The 18,608-nt window shown below is 38.7% G+C and overlaps 1 protein-coding gene across 4 annotated transcripts in view; it reads right to left on the reverse strand.

The window, feature by feature from the left end:
- Window positions 1–18,608, reverse strand: part of ATE1 (arginyltransferase 1) — a 158,396-nt gene that overhangs the window by 65,091 nt on the left and 74,697 nt on the right. For all 4 annotated transcript variants that reach the window (XM_065923456.1, XM_065923454.1, XM_065923455.1 and 1 more), the window contains one exon: window positions 16,525–16,624. In XM_065923456.1, coding sequence (XP_065779528.1) covers window positions 16,525–16,624 — 100 coding nt within the window. The remainder of the gene's footprint in view (window positions 1–16,524; window positions 16,625–18,608) is intronic.

Raw genomic sequence — 18,608 nt, forward strand, 5'->3', positions numbered from 1 at the left:
GCTTTAGCCTTGATCTAGCTAAAGGCAAATCCTCTAACAGTAACTAGCTGTAGGTTAGTTACAGACTTATCCATAAATGGTGGGGGAAAAAATAACACCTATGTCTAGAATTGTTGTATCACCTGAGCTAACAATTACAGAACACTTATTTATAAAATGTACCTGGCATATAATAAGCAGAGAATCACACAGCATAACCAATTTACTTTCAAAGAGCTTTAAAAAATGTGTGTGTACATGTGTAAACAGACACGTGTTTCTACATATATATGAGGGTGTAGGGGAGACAAGGAGGTGAATCTGAGTGAAGGGTATATACTTTTTCTTTGCATCGTTCTTATTCTTACAACTTTTCTGAAAGCTTGAAAATATTTCCCAAAAATGGTTAAATAAATAAAAAGAAAGTCTACCACTGGACCAATAACTACAATACAATAACAGAAGTGATCCCTCTGCTTTTAACATCTCACTTAGAATACTAATTGAGGGCCTCAGGACATGTCTGGAAATGGCAGGGTTTCCAAAGCAGAGCCCTGGGTTAACAAAACTATCACTCCCCATGCTCAGAACACAAGTAAAACTGTTTGCCAGACTCTCAACTAAGATTCACTCACCAATCCTACTAAGCTGACTCCAACAAAAAATTTGGCAAAAGCCTCAGGGAATTAGTTTATTAGGTTTAATCTGAATTAAAGCAATAAAAATACTTATCTCTCTAGATTCTTCTTCTAAGATTCAGTATCCAAAAATAAGAGAATATTTTTTACCATTCTCATGACGTTTTCCTTAAGAGCCAGGAGCAATGCAACGACTTGGGGCTCTACTGGAATATGAGACCTTCAACACGGACAGGAGAGAAATCTCCCCTCCAGGAGCCTTACTCTAAATTCTCACTAGGGTAGGTAACTACAGTCTATGTGACTCCATGATAAGACCAGAGGCATACAAACAAGCAGTCCGAGGGCACTCTGATTTCTCCTTGGTTCATCTAAAACTGATGGAAAGAGAATTAAAAAGTAAACAAACAAACAAATCCCAAAAAAGCCAATAAATGATGATAACAAGAGGGAAGAAACAAACTTTATAAAGTTGCCTTTTTTTTTAACAGGGACCATTTTTAAAGTCTTCATTGAACTTGTTATAAGATTGCCTCGGTTATTTATGTTCTGCTTTTTTAGCCACAAGGTATGTGGGATCTTAGCTCCCACCAGGGACTGAACCCATACCCTCTGCTTTTGAAGGTGAAGTCTTACCCACTGGACTGCCAGGGAAGTTCCAGAAATGGATCTTATTTAAAAAAAAAAAAAAAAAAAAAGTCTTATTTTCCTAAGTCTGTTTCTGAGTATTTATGATTTCTGACCCACCAAGGTGGCTGAGTAGCACTCAAACTTTTCTCACCTTGAAATTCAAAGAAATGCAGCTAATTAGTTTAAATGAGTTACACATTTCTGATTTTTACTACTTGAACTATTTTGTCCTGTAATAGAATTATTAGAATTAGAAGCTAATAAGAAAAGAATTAAAAGAATTAAAAGCAAAAAAAAAAAAAATGAAAAGCTTTATTGGGGAATTGGTGAAAAAAGAAAATACACATTTTCAGTCTGATACCCCTTTCCCTTCAATCCTTTATCGTAATTTGGTTTGAAAAGCAAGTTCAAAACTTTGTCTAGTCAAATATGTGATAAAAAGCAGCAAAACTCCGTAAAAATTAAATATACATTAAACTTGGGTAGTTACAAAAGCAACTATTATATTTCCTAGGAAAAACTGTAAACTCATTGTCACCACCACCTTGGTCTCAGTTTTCACAGATGTAGGCCAAAAGACCTGAGATGACCGTTTCTGTGTCTCTAAGGTATGAAAGCCATGTATCTCTTTCATGATGACAAAGATGTCGGCCATCACTGTTTCTGAAAATTCTCAGGGAAGAAAATTCTCAACCCCCAGCAATCTGCTTCAATGTGTTAAAACTTCAGATAACATAATATTCTCTTCCATCTGTTCACATTAATTTTTGAGTCAATGTTTTCTGTGTAGCACTTATCTCACTAAATAACAACATCAAGCCCAAAAACAAACACGTTAATCAACCACTCTTTGAACCCTTCATCACATCCCTAAGGAAAAACAGAAGATAAAATGTTTCACTGACTAGAAAGAGTAAAAACTCCTTATGGAATTTTATTAAGTGTTGTTTATACAGAATACTTTACCAGTTCTTTCTCTCCTTATTCTCCATCTCAACCTTTGATGGGCGAGTGGTTCACTTATGTGGACATGCCTACAAAGGTACTGCTCATTATTAATAACATTAGGGACACTTAGGGAGCTGGCACAACTGTTGCCCTTTCTAACACATCCATGCTGTTGACAGACAAGCTTATTCGTTTGGTTCTTTAGGTTAAAGAAACAAAGGAATTCACTCAAGTGATTCACTGAGTGGCTAGTATTAATGGTGATGGGGAACAGAGCATTTTAGAGAGGAACATAAGAGAATGAGGGCAGAAATATTACCCACCTACAGTCAGGCTCCAGAGAATTCCAGGCTATCCAGAGAGAGAAGGAAACCTAAGCTAGATGAAGGCCTGTGGCTAACAGATTGTAACTCAATATCTGGCAAGCAGGTCTAACAAGAGGTTATCCACGTGCCTTCAGTAGCAGGAGATCCCAATCTGTATTTTCATCTGCTGTTCGCTGTCTCAGCTTCTATTCCCCCTACCACCTCGCTGTTCTCTCATCTTACTATCTTTTGATTCACAGGTCCCTTTGAAAACCAGATGAAAGAAATCCATGAACTCTATTCTCAAGATAAATGTGCATGTGTACAAAGGTCTGCCTATAATTCAAACTTTACAGACCTGTGCTTACAAAGCCCCAATCTAACTCTGAGCCTTTGTTACTGTTCTCTATGTTACTATTCTCTATGTCTACCCCCCACTAACTACTGATCCTTCCTACTATCTTAATTCAAGCTTCCTTAAAAGAGCAGATCTGAATGGTTTGGTCATCCACTATTGAGTAGGCAAAGCTTTAATACATATCTTACATAATAGTAATACTACTCTACCCTAGATTGACCACCTTTGGGTTAGGCACCCATGCTTAACCCACTGGAGTGGAAATGGCAACCCACTCCAGTATTCTTGCCTGGAGAATTCCCATGGAAAGGAGCCTGGTGGGCTACAGTCCATGGGGTCGCAAAGAGTGGGACAGGACTGAATGACTAAGCACCCATGCTTAGTTCAATTAACAGAGTTACATGGAGCTAAGCATGGTAACCTAAGCTCAAAGACTGCATTTCCTTGGGCAGACACTATAGGAATAGGAATTTCCATCAGAAGAGAGGTCTGGGCATGGCAGACCTCTGAGTGCAGTGGATTTCTCTGCATAGGACAAACATAATAGGAAAACGGGGGGCAAAGGTATGTCTACAGGCAGACTGTGAAGAAACAGGAAGAGAAGGGAACCCCTGAAGACCAACCAAAGAAAGGTGGATCTAAGAGAACCGTGTGAGAGACCATGGGTTTCCTAGCAAAACAATTCTCACACAACGTAAATCATCCTCAAACAACTCCATGGTTGAGGCTGAGCATGAGGTGGAAGACAGTGGGGTACGGCTGGGAAGGTCCTCCAGCAGTGGACACGGGGCTTCCTCTGCCTCCCACTGCTGCCCGTCACCTCACTGCTGTCTAAGATAATCACGCTTCTCAAGGCTGCTGCCCTTTAGCTGCTGCCACTTATTTAGACAAGAAGGCTTCTGAAATAAAAAGGTCAAGCATAAAAATCTTACAGTTGCCTTATTTTCTTCAGAATGAAGATATGAGACCCAGGAGAAGATGTATAAATCTAAGAAGGAAAGAAGACCTGAGCTGTGCTAGGGAGCCCTGGAGGTGTGGGGGAAGGAAGGCTGAGAACTGGTTTTATTCTCACATCAACACCAAGGTAGAATACTAGGCAAGAAAAACAAAAAACACTTCTATGCATGAGCCTCTCTGTAACAGCTTAGTTCCAACCACACCAGGATGCAGTCCAGGAGCAAGGGATGCGCCAAACAGCCCCGTGCCACTTAAGCTGAAAAGGACTATAACTGCCCATCCAAAAATGTATAAGCCAACACTGTGCTCTTTGTACTAAAATTGTTGCCAGGGACAGTAATTCACTTGGCTATTATGAAGATGCCAAGTTTCTCTCTTTTTCTACAAAGCAAGAAAAACAAAACAATTTATAAATACTTAAGACAGACCCTACCATGCACATCAGAACTAAGACAACAAAGTGACGCACTTTGGAAATTTTAACCTTACTTGTTTCTGTTGCTCCTTGTAAGAGACCTCAAGATTTGCTAGATAAATCGCATTGTACAGAAACATTAAATTACCTTTAAGCTGACATAAAGGCCACACATAAGCCCCCAAAGAAAATTTAAGACAGCCCTGGGGTCATCAATAAGCTATGGCTGCACAGGGTCATGAATTAGACACGAGAAACTTCTCTCTGGTGTGTTATACAGGATAGTTTATTTCAAGAATGTTATGGTGAGCCCAAAATTAATCTTTCTGGCAGTTCCTTTTTGACAGCAGTAGTCAAATTACCTGCAGTAACTCAGCAACTGTAAAGCCCTACAGACTTCAATGGCAAGTAGGTAACCCCTGAAACAGGGTTTCTCAAGCCTTAGCACCACTGATATTTTGAGCAGAGAATTCTTTTTTGCTGGGGACTGTGTACTGTAGAATATTTAGAGGCATCCCTAGCTTTACAATACACAGTCCACATCAAAAAAGAATTCTCTGGCTCAAAACACCAGTAGCATACATACCCATACCCCACTGACTCAACTAGGACAATCAAAGTTTTCAGAAATGAGATAAGGTGGGGCCAGGGGCACGAATCGCCCCTGATAGAGAACCTATTTTAGGATAAGTGGAAACAGGAACTCAGTCAAAGTTAGGTCATGAAACAAATTAATGCTAATTAAGATAGTATTTAGGTTATACACATATAACTATCAAAATCTGTAATTATATTTCCTAGAAAAAATTATTTATACTGTATTCTGTTATTTGAAGGATTTTACAAATTATTAACTTTATTCAAATAGATAAATTTCTAAATCAATTTAAAAATAAACTTTTAATTCAAATATAAACCACATTTATACAGCACTATCATTGCAGAATTACAGATGTTTTAAATTATTTGCAATGCTTTGTCAATTTAAAGAAAAAAGGAAATTCAAGAGTACCTTCACTGTTCACCTGACAATTCAAACAAAGCAACTTTCTCATTATTCTAAAAGTAAACATTTTAATAAACTTACATTTCACTAACTTTGCCAAAGTTATAAAAAGATCTATCCTGTAGAAATCCCAAACGGGACCACTTTATCTGGCGTAGATATGTACTTTCCCTCTAACCCATAATCAAATTATTCAATATTCTTTTATCTCCATCCAGCCATTTAAAGATATACTGAACATTTACTATAAATCAGGGGTTGCTGCTACAGTAAGTAATAAATGAGTTCAAACTCCATCTTTCAAGAAGTTCAGAGTCAAAAGAGACAGGAAAACAAGTAGTTATAACACAGAAAGTTAGATGGCATCATCGACTGTGGAGAGAGCGAGGGACAGGGAAGCCTGGCGTGCTGCAGTCCACGGGGTCGCAGAGTCAGACACAGCTGAGGGACTGGTAGCAACAGCAGCTAACAGCACAGTACGTGTCAGGTATCACGTACACTGCAATGAAAACACACACTTGTATGTAGGAGAGTCAGGCAGCACTTCACAGTGGAAACAAACCTAAGATCAATCTTAGAAAGGGAAAAGAAGAGAAGGAAGTAACAGTTTTAATACATGGGGGAGGAAAAGGTATTTTTAAAGCATGATACTGAAGCCAGAAGCCATAGAGGATACAGATTAGTAAATCAGGCTATATAAAAATTTAAAACTTTTGTATGACAAGCATATATATATACACATGTACATAACATAAACAATAACAGAGGCAAATGATAAAATGGGATGTGACTGCCAAATGAAGTTCAATATTACAACTATTAAGCTTTTCAAAAAAATATAAAATAAAGAGCTTTTCATTGTGTTGTAATCATTCTAACTGAATTTCCATACAGTGTATCATCCTGTTTAAATCAAAGAGATTCTCCACAGCTTTTATTTTTAAAACTTATTTGGAAGAAATATACAAGTGGAAGTGATTTACCTACACATCATTCATACTTAAGTCAAGTATTCCCTGTAGGACTGACCAATATAACTCTAAGTGAGGAATTTGGTTATTTAATGGAATCAATGCAAAGTTTGAAAAAGGTGAAGCTGGGATATTTTGCCATAACACAAATATAAAGATGGAAATAACTGACATGTTTATTAAACTAGTATGTGCTGGACAGCACCCTTAAGAAACTAAAAGTAATTATACAGCTGGAAAAAAAAATTCAGTCTTGACCTCTGACTCAACCATACACAAAAATCAATTTCAGACAGATTACTGAATTGTGAAAGGTAAAAGAAGAAAATACAAAAAAGCATTTCCATGGTCACAGGGTGGGCAGATTTCCATTGAACAAGACACAAAAGCAATAAAGACAAACCAGGCAACATGAAAATTAGAAATTTCTGCTCATCAGAGAAAGAAAAGGTAAGCATTGAGTGAAAGGAGTTATCTGTAAAATTATTTATGCAACAAAGGATTATACCCAGAATACATAAAGAATGTGTACAACTATTGGAGATCGACATCCGGGGAGATAAATGGGCAAAAGACACGAACAGATCCTTTACACATAGCCAACAGAAAAATGACAAGATGCTCAGCATCAACAGCAATGCAAATTAAACCCACAATGCATCACCCTTGCTACACACCTATCAGAAGGTCTGCTGCTGGTGAGAGTATAAGTTAGTATAATCGGCTAAATACATGCTAGGCAGTATGAACTAAACCTGAATATTCCCACAGTCTTCAATCTGCTAATTCCACACCTAGGTCTATACGTGTGAGAAATGCAGACACATGTTAATGAAGGGACATGTAAGAAATGCTCAACGTTGCAGTTATATATTAGCCAAAACCTAGAAACAGTCCAACCACAACAGAATGAGCATAAAGGCGTGAAAACCAACCACACACTGTACACACAAGCATGTAGGTAAATCTTACAAACGTACTGCTGAGTGAAGCAAGCCAATCACAAACTAAAATACACCAAGTGATTCCATTCCTGTCAAGCATAAAAACAGGCATGATTAGTCTTCTGCGATTGCCTTTGGGGGTGACATAACAATCAACGGGAACATGAAAGAGGTTTGTGGGGGACTGGAATGTTCTGTGTCGATCTTGGTGCTGGTTGCACAAGTGTCGTCACCATGTGAACATCTGTCAAGTTGTACACTTAAGAACAGTACACTTTTCCGTATAAACATCACACTTAGATGACAGGCTGACTTAGAAAAGAAACAACTACAGACAGGAAATTCATGGAAAGTATAAACTGTACTCTGAGATGGGACTCAGATCTTCCCAAAGCTCAGTGTCTCTATGAGAACGACCTCCAGAGTAAGCCAGCCCTTACTTACGTTCCTCCACTTCTAGGTTTTAACTGCGCAGGTGGGTGCCTGCCTTCCACATGTCATACGTGTCAGTAAACTCACTGAGCACCTTCTCTTTCCAATGGATTTGGTAGGCCCTGGGGACAGTGACAGGTAAGACACAGTTTGCTCAAGGACCTGACAAGCAGGGGCCACGTGTGATCACCTTCCCCTTGCCCTGGCATCTAGCGTGATCTCTCACACAGAGCAGGCCTTCCATGAACGCAGGCTGAGAGTGCACCTGCAGCAGCAGAGCAGAAGGGCAGCCACAGATGAAGCACTGAGCAAGGACCAGAGGTCCCAGAACCCAGGTGGTTCTCCACAGGTGAGTGGGGAGGGGCCCAGGTGGGAGACGCAGAGAAGGCTTCCCTGAAGAGCAGGTGCCCAGGCTGGGCCTGGAAAGGGAGGAGGGATGAGTGAGATCCCTTTCAGATGCAAGAAACGTAGGCTCAGGTGGGAAGGAAGGGCACGGGGAGTCAGAGAACAGGGCTCTGTAAAGGAGGATGGCAAACAAGGAGGTTAGGGCAGAACTCGAGCTTGAGGACTTCTGAAAAGTTCCAAAGATGATTCAGGTTTTTCAAAGGTTAGGAATCAGGTTCTGTACCAAGCTTTCCAATTCACTGTGGAAACGGACATGAGGAGAAGGATGGGAAAGATCAGGTATTGATCAACAGTGTTCTTATTCCCCAGTTAATGTCTGTCACTGCTTCCACTTTGTAGTGGTTTAGTCACTAAGTCGTGTCTGACTCCTGCGACCGATGGACGGTAGCCAGGCTCCTCTGTCCATAGGATTTTCCAGGCAAGAATACTGGAGAGGGTTGCCATTTCCTTCTCCAGAGGATCTTTCCAACCCAAGGATTGAACCCAGGTCTCCTGCACTGCAGGCAGATTCTTCACCAACTGTGCTACCAGGGAAGCACCAGTTAAAGTTTACTTTTACTTAATATGCAAGCATTTTAGGTTTCTCCAAAATAAAAAGTTATATATACTGCATTCTAAGTCTGATAAACAATGCCAGTTATATGAATTTCAATTCTTACAACTCTCCTTCAAGTTGCTAAAATTATAAAATGTGAATTAAAGCAAACTCTGGGCAGGAATCACACTGAGCGTTAATTTTCTCATCTGCAATGAGCAACTTAGAACACATGACCATACTTTTCACTCTAATATGGCAAAATTCCACGTACGACAACTTTAAAAACAAGCATACGTGATGAGCGTGTCATTCTTTTACCTCCTACTGCCTGGAGGAGCCGTCAGAAATCCCTTACTACAGTTACTCTGTGGTCATTTTTTCTGACCACGTTTAGTTCACTGGACACTTATTTTAACATCAAGAAAAACAGATGCTGAATCAAAAATGTGAGTGGTTTATTCTATGCTATGGGTAACTAATGAGATCATCTGTGTTTCTTTCAAACCAGCAGTAGCAAAGTCACTACCACAACTACTCAAATACATCGACCTGGGTTACAAGATTGCAGTAAAATAACATTTGCTAATTTGTCTGGTCAGGAAACTTTGAAAAGCTTGGGAGCTTGGGGATCTCAGCAGTACAGGATTCTGCAGATGCAGCTCTGTAAATGCCAATTTTTTTAATTTTAGGTGCTTTTATAACAATAACCACCTTCTTTTAAGGCAAACTCCTACAGAATTCCAGAAGTGCTGTTTGACCGCAGTCAAGCCAAGGCACTGATTTTAGGAATGATTAATCACTGATGAATTAGCCTTTTGTTCCTTTTCTGACACTTCTGAACTCCTTCTGATGTTTCAACTATCTGATGTCTGGCCATGTCATGATACCAAAGCGGACTGCCTGAATCATTGCTTAGGTTGGCCTGCACACAAATCTGGATAGAGCTCAGTCAAAACAGCTCCTTCAGATCACAGAATGGCCTTACATTTGCAGTCTGGGGGACAACATGGAGAAGAAATTTTGAACAGATACTTGTACAGCCACGTTCACAAAAGCACTCGTCACAACATCCAAAGGGTGGAAGCACACCAAGTGTCCATCAGTGGATGAATGCATAAACAAAATGCAGCATATACATAAAATGGAATATTACTCAGCCTTGAAAAGGAGTGAAATTCCGACACCTGCTACAACATGGATGAACCTTGAGCACATGCTAAGTGAAATAAGCCAGTCACGAAAAGATAGACAATGTATGATTCCACTTATATGAAAAACCTAGAGGAGTCAAACTCAGAAAGTACAATGGTGGTTACCAGGGTCTGGGGGAGAGAGGAATGCGAAGCTATTAGTAATAATACAGCTAGAGGAAAGGGGAGCTATTGCTTAATGGGATCAGTGTCTCAGTTCCGCAAGGTAAAAGGAGTTCTAGAGATGGATGGTGGTGATGGTTGTACCAACAGCATGAATATACTTAATACTTCTGGAATGTGCACTTAAAAATACTTAAGATAAATTTTGTTATGTAGATCTTATCACAATTAAAAGCTGTATTTAAAAAAAAAAAAAAAGGCACAGGAGAGTATCATCTCTTCTGGTTCTAGTCACCATTGATGGCTCATGATGTCGGAAGGCCAGCCACCACCCTGGAACTGTGAGAGGAGCAAAGACCACAAGCATTCACTGACAACAGAAGCCAGAAAACCATCCCATCCACCCCAACTCTGCAGGACAGTTCCTCCAAGGAGAAACTCTCCTAAGTTGAAGATATAACTTCCATTCATTTCAGCCAGGTCCCGAGTCTCCAAATCAGAACTGTTTTATGCCAAAACAGTACCACCTTCCATTAAAACAGTCACAATTATGGTAACAGTTAAAGTGAGCAATGACAACACAACAAATCAAGACAATTTTCTTTTCTAACTATTTTCCAGCCCTCATTAAGTTCCTCTGTGACTATTCTGTGCCTTCTTCGAAGACTATGGCCACAGACAAAACCCATCTGACCAGGTACTGTTTACATAAAAATACCTTTATTTAAAATAAAGTATGTATATATACACACTGTGTAAAATATAAATATGTGTAAAATATACACACTGTGTAAAATATATTACAGAGAACAATAAAACCAAAATAATTTAGTAACAATGCATTTTAGAGAATCTTATGCACAAGAATAGGACTGCTATCACCTAGCAAACCATAAGTGCTCTGAGAGGAGGTTGTACAGCAACACATGTCATCTGTGTAACTACGAAAATGACCACGTGGTGATTTTCATCTTGCAGTGCTCAACATTAGCAAGACAAGCAAACTCAAAATGTGTCATCATGTTAACAAATGCCTTGTAAGCCCAAGTCTGGGTATTAAATGAAATGCTGTATGAAGATGAATTCTCGTAAGCCGAGTGGGGAGGCACATCTGTAGGTATAACCACACGTGTGAATTTAGTAACTTTGCCAAAACTCTCTCACACTGAGCTGTCAGCAACTTCACAGACCAGTTCAGCTCAACTCAGGACATGAGTCTGCACAGCTCAACAGAATGACTTTCATCTGCATGGAAATCTACAACTGTATCTACTCATTTCCACCCTGTATCACGTGTTTCAGTCATCTGCTGCTGAATAACAAAAACACCCCAAACTTAAGAGGCTTCAAACAACAATTAATTACACCTCATGATTCTGTGAGTTGGCTACAGCTCACCTAGGTGGTTCTTCTGCCCCTAACTGTTCAGCTCAATCAGGCAGCTGCATTCAGCTAGTTGCTTGGCATTCAGCTAGTTGCCTGGCTGGAGCTGAAACATTCAAGATGGCTTGAGGTCTCTCAAGTGGCCTCTCATGCCAGTAGGGTATTTGGACTGTATACATGATGACTGGCTTCAAAGACCAAGAAAGCAAAAGCTGTCTGCACTGTCCTTCTTAAGGCCTGGGCCTGAAATCTCAGACAGTTACTTCTGTGCTATTCTATTAGTCAGCGCAGGTCACAAGGCCGGATCAATCCATGGTGAGGAAAACAGAATGTACCTCTGATGGATGGAGCAACACACATAAACAGGGTACAGGAACTATGACAGAAACCTCTGGAAACCACCTATCAAATGATGATCGTTACTACACAAAAAGATAGGTTCTTCATTTCAACATGTCTTCAGGACAGCTCATTATTCAATAAAAGAGAACAGGTAAAACCAGCTCTTGGTGTATTTCAAGCCTGTTAAATGTGCCCTACATTATAAATGCATTATATGGTGAAGATTATAACTTAATATATCTAAATCTATACCACAAAACCCAAATGAAACATTATCCTAGTTTCAGGTACAGTTGCTTGGTGCCACTTTATGTCCTGGATTACAAGTATGTGCCCCCTCGGGTGTACCTCTTTAGATCAGAGCCCACATCTATACTGTATTAACAGCTGTATTCCCAGCATCTAGTGTATACCAGGTACCTAAGAGACCACTCTTTCTTAGTTATTAGAAACACTCCTATTTTAAAATATATTCCTTCTTTCTTTCAGTTCAGTTCAGTTGCTTGGTCGTGTCCAACTCTTTGCGACCCCATGAATCGCAGCATGCCAGGCCTCCCTGTCCATCACAACCTCCCAGAATTTACTCAAACTCATGCCCATCGAGTCAGTGATGCCATCCAGCCATCTCATCCTCTGTCATCCCCTTCTCCTCCTGCCCTCAATCCCTTCCAGGGTCTTTTCAAATGAGTCAACTCTTCACATGAGGTGGCCAAAGTACTGGTGTTTCAGCTTCAGCATCAGTCCTTCCAATGAACACCCAGGACTGATCTCCTTTAGGATGGACTGCTTGGATCTCCTTGCAGTCCAACGGTCTCTCAAGAGTCTTCTCCAGCACCACAGTTCAAAAGCATCAATTCCTCGGCGCTCAGCTTTCTTCACAGTCCAACTCTCACATTCATACATGACCAGTGGAAAAACCATAGCCTTGACCAGATGGACCTTTGTTGGCAAAGTAATGTCTCTGCTTTTTAACATGCTATCTAGGCTGGTCATAACTTTCCTTCCAAGGAGTAAGCGTCTTTTAATTTCATGGCTGCAATCACCATCTGCAGTGATTTTGGAGCCCATAAAAATAAACTCAGTCACTGTTTCCCCATCTATTTCCCATGAAGTGATGAGACTGGATGCCATGATCTTAGCTTTCTGAATACTGAGCTTTAAGCCAACTTTTTCACTCTCCTCTTTCACTTTCATAAAGAGGCTTTTTAGTTCCTCTTCACTCTATGCCGTAAAGGTGGTATCATCTGCATATCTGAGGTTATTGATATTTCTCCCGGCAATCTTGATTCCAGCTTGTGCTTCTTCCAGCCCAGCATTTCTCATGATGCACTCTGCATATAAGTTAAATAAGCAGGGTGACAATATATAGCCTTGACGTACTCCTTTTCCTTTTGGAACCAGTCTGTTGTTCAATGTCCAGTTCTTTTTTTTTTTTTTTTTAATTTATCTATTTTATTATTTTTGGCTGCACTGGGTCTTCATTGCTTTGTGGGGGCTTTCTGTAGTTGCAGTGTGTGGACTGGTGCACGGGCTTCTTGTTGCTGTGGCTTCTCTTGTTGTGGCTTAGGGGCTCAGTTGCCCTGTGGCATGTGGGGGTCTTAGTGCCTGAACCAGGGATTGAACTTGCATCCCCTGCATTAGCAGGCAGGTTCTGAACCACTGGACCACCAGGGAAGTCCCCAATGTCCAGTTCTAACTGTTGCTTCCTGACCTGCATACAGATTTCTCAAGAGGTAGGTCAGGTGGTCTGGTATTCCCATCTCTTTCAGAATTTTCCACAGGTAAAAACCACTTCTATATATTTTCCACCATATATTTTACAGCTAAAAACATGTCACTACTAATCCCTGAAAACTTAGTTATGCTCTAAGAATGAAGATAATTTTAGTTATTATAGTAATATGTGAAATTTACCCTGAATTCAATCTTCTAAGTGAGAAAAATTTTAATAGTCATTTAGTCATTTAATAGTCATTTAATTTAACTAGTCATTTTCTGTGAGTTATCTTTTATTGGTCTTTAGTTTTACACCATCAACTTGAAATGAGAAATATTCATGCTTGGACCGATACCCATGTTAAAATTTCAAACGGTACAATTTTCTGGTTGAAAATTCCCATCTGTATTATTCTCTCAAAACTGAGGGTTCTGATCTGCTCAAAATATAATAAAATATCCTTAACTGAATTGAAAATATTTTTATTCTTCAGTTACTTAAAATGACTTATTTTCAATCATGATGCAATGAAAACATTTCTCTTAAAAATACAAAAATTAAAAACACCATGCTTTTAACGCTGAGAACCTAAAAGTGTTCTAACCACCATGCTAAGAAAACACTGGCTTTACAAAATTAATATTCAATATTTTATCATTATGATATTATCTCACAAATATTTAAAGTTTTGCTTTGAATGGTTACAGTGAGTGTTCCCATTACCTGCCTTTTCCACTCAGGGCTGCACTCTAGTTTTACAGGTTTTAATACTGTTCCCAAATTTCCAAAAGATATTAATATTGGGGATGTGGAAAAGCGAAGGTGAGATTCCTAAAAGGGTATTCTTAAAATTCTCCCAATATCTTCATATTTTTTATTCACTAGTATGAGTAATTAAAAATGGCTTAATAATTAAGAAATATCAAGTTTAGTAATACAAGCATACACCCTTCTATTGCACTTTGCTTTACTGCTTTTTGCAGATACTGTGCTTTTTTATAATTGAAGTTTGAGGAAACCCTGAGTCAAAAAGCAAATCCATCAGCACTGTTTTTCCAACAGCATTTGCTCACTTTGTGCCTCTGTGTCACATTTTGCTAATTCAAACCTTCCACCAGTGAAAAGATCACGAACTGATGAAGACTCAGGTGATGGCTGGCATTTTCAGCAATAAGTGTTTTTTAATTAAGGTATATACATCGCATTTTTAGATACACTGCTATTGCACATTTAACAGTATGGTATAACTTTTATGTGTACTGGGAAATCAGAAAATTCATGTGACTTGATTTATTGCAATACTCACTTTATTGTGGTGGTCTGGAACTAAACCCACAGTATCACTGAGGTACGCCTATATTTACAAAGAACTTTAGCCTGAAGAGAATATTAAAACACTGCGAACTGCTAGCAAACATTACTAGGTATTATTTCTAATAACCTAACATTTATATCTCTTACCATGTTAAAAGCACTATACACAACCACAAACTAAAGTTACCAATTCATGAACTTATTTTGCTTCTGAGTTATTCCTTGAAACACTGTTAACATACTTTATATATAAACCAATTAATATTTATTATAGTTACACTGTTATGTACATGTTAACAGCAGACAGGGCCCCAAAACACTCATAACAGCTACAGCTACAAAAGAGACTGACTGGCTGCCCGCCCGCTCCTTTTTTATATGAATATGTACGGCACTGTCACCTATTAATTCTTACTTAAATGCTCCTTCTCCATGAAATGTGCTTCCCCGTCATACCTACTCTCTTTTGGGAATCTCTCTTCCCTTGTAGTTAAACCCTTCCCTATTCCATACCTTATGCAGCAAACCCTACAGACTCCTAGGCCACTTACCAGACCACTGTACTGACCTGATTTTACATAAAATACCTGCAATCTTCATCTATATTACAAGTTTTAAGAGGAAGGTTCATGTTCAAATCTTTTCATATCTTCAGAGCTTAAAGCAGTGCTCCAAGTAGAGCAGAGGTTATCTGGTTGCTGTTATTACGGTGGGCAAGATGTAGTCTTTTCCTTCACACTGTTTTATACTTTTACAGTGGGCTACTAATACTTAGGAAGCATCAAAGAGTTTCATTAAAGAGAGTCATAAAACTTAACATCAAAAAACAAACAGCTCAATTAAAAAATGGGCAGAGGACCTGAACAGACATTTTTCTAAAGAAGACATACAAATGGTCAACAGGCACATGAAAAGATGCTCAACACCACTGATCGTTGGGGAAATGTAAATCAAAATCAAAATGAGATATCACTTCACACCTGTTCAGAATGGCTGTTACCAAAAGACAACAAATAAGTGTTGATCAGGATGTAAAGAAAAGGGAACCCCCAGACACTATAGGTGGGAATGCAAATTGGTACAGTCATTATGGAAAACAGTATGAAACTTCCTCAAAAAGTTAAAAAAAGAAACATCATACAAATCTCATAATTCCACTTCTGAGTATTTTTCCAAAGAAAAATACTAATTCAAAAAGATACATGCATCCCTATGTTACTGCAAAATTACTGGCAATAGCCAAAATACAGAAGCAACCTCAGTGCCCATCAAGAGAAGAATGGATAAAGAAGACAGGTGTGTGTGTGTGTGTGTGTGTATATATATATTTTTTTTAGGGCTGACAAAGTAACTGAACTTATTAATTACAATAGGAGACATATGAAATACTCTAAATAAAATAGCAGCAAATGTAACTGCAGCAGTTAAATGTGAATCATACTCATACATGTAATATTCTAATGCATATGAATGTATTTTCCTCTGAAGATAATTGCTCTGTTCAATTTCCAAAAATAACCCATTAAACATACACATATATACACACACACACACACACACACACACACATACATATACATACATTCATACCTTGAGGATGTACCTTAAGAAGGTAGATTTCTTAATGGGTATTACTGCGCTATCCCAAGTAAGCAAGGCCTTAATGAAGTCCTAGAATAGCTGGGATTGTTAGATCTTCAGTGAATTTCTACAGATTAACCTATATTAAATAAATACTAAGTACCTATTTGTCAGGCATGGCTTTAAGCAATGAAGAAGCTAGATTCTATGAAAAGTTTAAGACACAGTTAAAAATAATTCATGATTTACATTAAAATATACAATCAGGTTGAACATGATGAGAAATTACAAAAGCACTAACTTTCATAACTTGAATCTACAGAAGACACATGTGAAAATCAACTTTACCTTGTATTTCATCTTGGGACATGAATGAATGTAGAAACCCATATAGTAATAGCTGAGTTGAGGTGTTTTCTCATGAAGCTGCCTAGTAAAAGCAATTTCTCTGCCAAAAGAAGAATAAAGATGAAAGTACAGTTAAATCTAGTTCCAATTTCAAAGTACTATTTAATTTGGTAACATATTTGATCAAATCTGACATTAAGCTATCAAAAAAACCCAAGTGTTACAAGAAAAACAATTTTAAAAACACTTTAAGATGATTTTTACTAAAGAGACACCAAAAAATCTGTATTATTTTAAGCAAATGCACCAAAATTCTGATCTGCACTTTACTGGACACAGCAGTGTATAAAAACTCAAATGGCATAAAGTACAAAGACCTATTTAATATAATTTCATGTCATTATTCATTATCACTTGAAGTTCTCAAAGACTGGGTATATCAGGTTAAAAACAGTACAATAAATTTTAGAAAACTCAAAAACCAACAAATTTCAGTAAGAATGTTCTTATGACCCTTTATATGCAAACACTTTCAACTATATATAACATGTTACTCTTTCCTGTGTCCAGATGCTACTCTCTTATTTTCTCTAAAACCAAAGAGCGGGAAAACATGTTATCTCACTGCTTTCTCTACTTATTGACACAGGCAAGGATTAATAGAACAAAGAAGTTGTCAGCAATGCCTACGCCTGATGTGGTTTTAATTTGTATCTGGATAAATCTGGGCAAAGAATTCCATCCTATTTGCCCAACTGAATGACCGCCTGCATTGGAGAAGTTTAAGCAAAACTTCAGTACATTTCTGAAGTATGAGAACAGTTGATTGTTTTGTTTTTATGTTTGTTTCCCAAAGGTTTTAATTTCTTTTTCTTTGTTTTTATTAGCAATGGATGCTTGATATCCAAAGAGAAGTTTATTTTTTAAGGAAATAGTCTGTGCATTTTGCAAGCTCAAATTTAAATCACTGAAGGGTTCATCCCCTAAAAGTTCATCTTTACAACAAAAGTATTTCTAAATCCAAACAGACTTAACATTATGAGGCTAAATCAGAAGAGATCCTATTATTCCTAAAACTAATCCACTCTCAGAGTTCAAACCAGGGAAGAAAGCATTGATACCGAAATGCAGGACCACCCAGCTCTAAAGAGGACTGCCCAGCCCTCCTTCACTCAGCCCTGCTCATCTCAGTGAACTGCATCACCACTCCACCCCTAAGCTGTTCAGGCCCTAACCCTTTGAGTCATCCTTAAAGATTCATCTCCTGTATCCAACCCATCAACAAGTCCAGCTGGCTCTATCTCCGAATACCGTGAATCAGACCACTTCTCACCACCCCCACCTCAGGTATTTTGGTCCAAGTCACCATTATGGCTCCCTTGGACAATTCTAACAAGCTCCAAACAGATTTCCAGTTTCCACTCTTGCCCGCCATAAACCCACAGAGCAATCTAAGCAGTCTTTTATTAGTCATTAATCAGGTGAGGTAACCTCACATGGGGTTGGTGTCACACTTAGATAAAATGGTGGAGAATTCTGACAAAACGTGTCCACTGGAGAAGGCAATGGCAAACCACTTCAGTATTTTTGCCTTGAGAGCCCATGAACAGTATGAAAAAGCAAAAAGACAGCAACAATGAAAGATGAACTCCCCAGGTCAGTAAGGTACCCAATATGCTACTAGATTATCAGTGGAGAAATAACTCCAGCAAGAATGAACAGATGGAATCAAAGCAAAAACAGCACCTAGCTGTGGATGCGAATGGTGATGGAAGTAAAGTCCGATGCTGTAAAGAGCAATATTGCATAGGAACCTGGAATGTTAGGTCCATGAATCAAGGCAAAATGGAAGTGGTCAAACAGGAGATAGCAAGAGTAAACATCAACATTTTAGGAATCAAGAGAGCTAAAATGGACTGGAATGGGTGAATTTAACTCAGATGACCATTATATCTACTACTGTGGGCAAGAATCCCTTAAAAGAAATGGAGTAGCCATTTGATGGAGTAGCCATCATAGTCAACCAAAGAGTCCAAAATGCAGTACTTGGATGCCATCTCAAAAATGGTAGAACAATCTCTGTT

This window comes from Muntiacus reevesi, chromosome 2, assembly GCF_963930625.1.
Source record: "Muntiacus reevesi chromosome 2, mMunRee1.1, whole genome shotgun sequence".
Taxonomy (NCBI): Eukaryota; Metazoa; Chordata; class Mammalia; order Artiodactyla; family Cervidae; genus Muntiacus; species Muntiacus reevesi.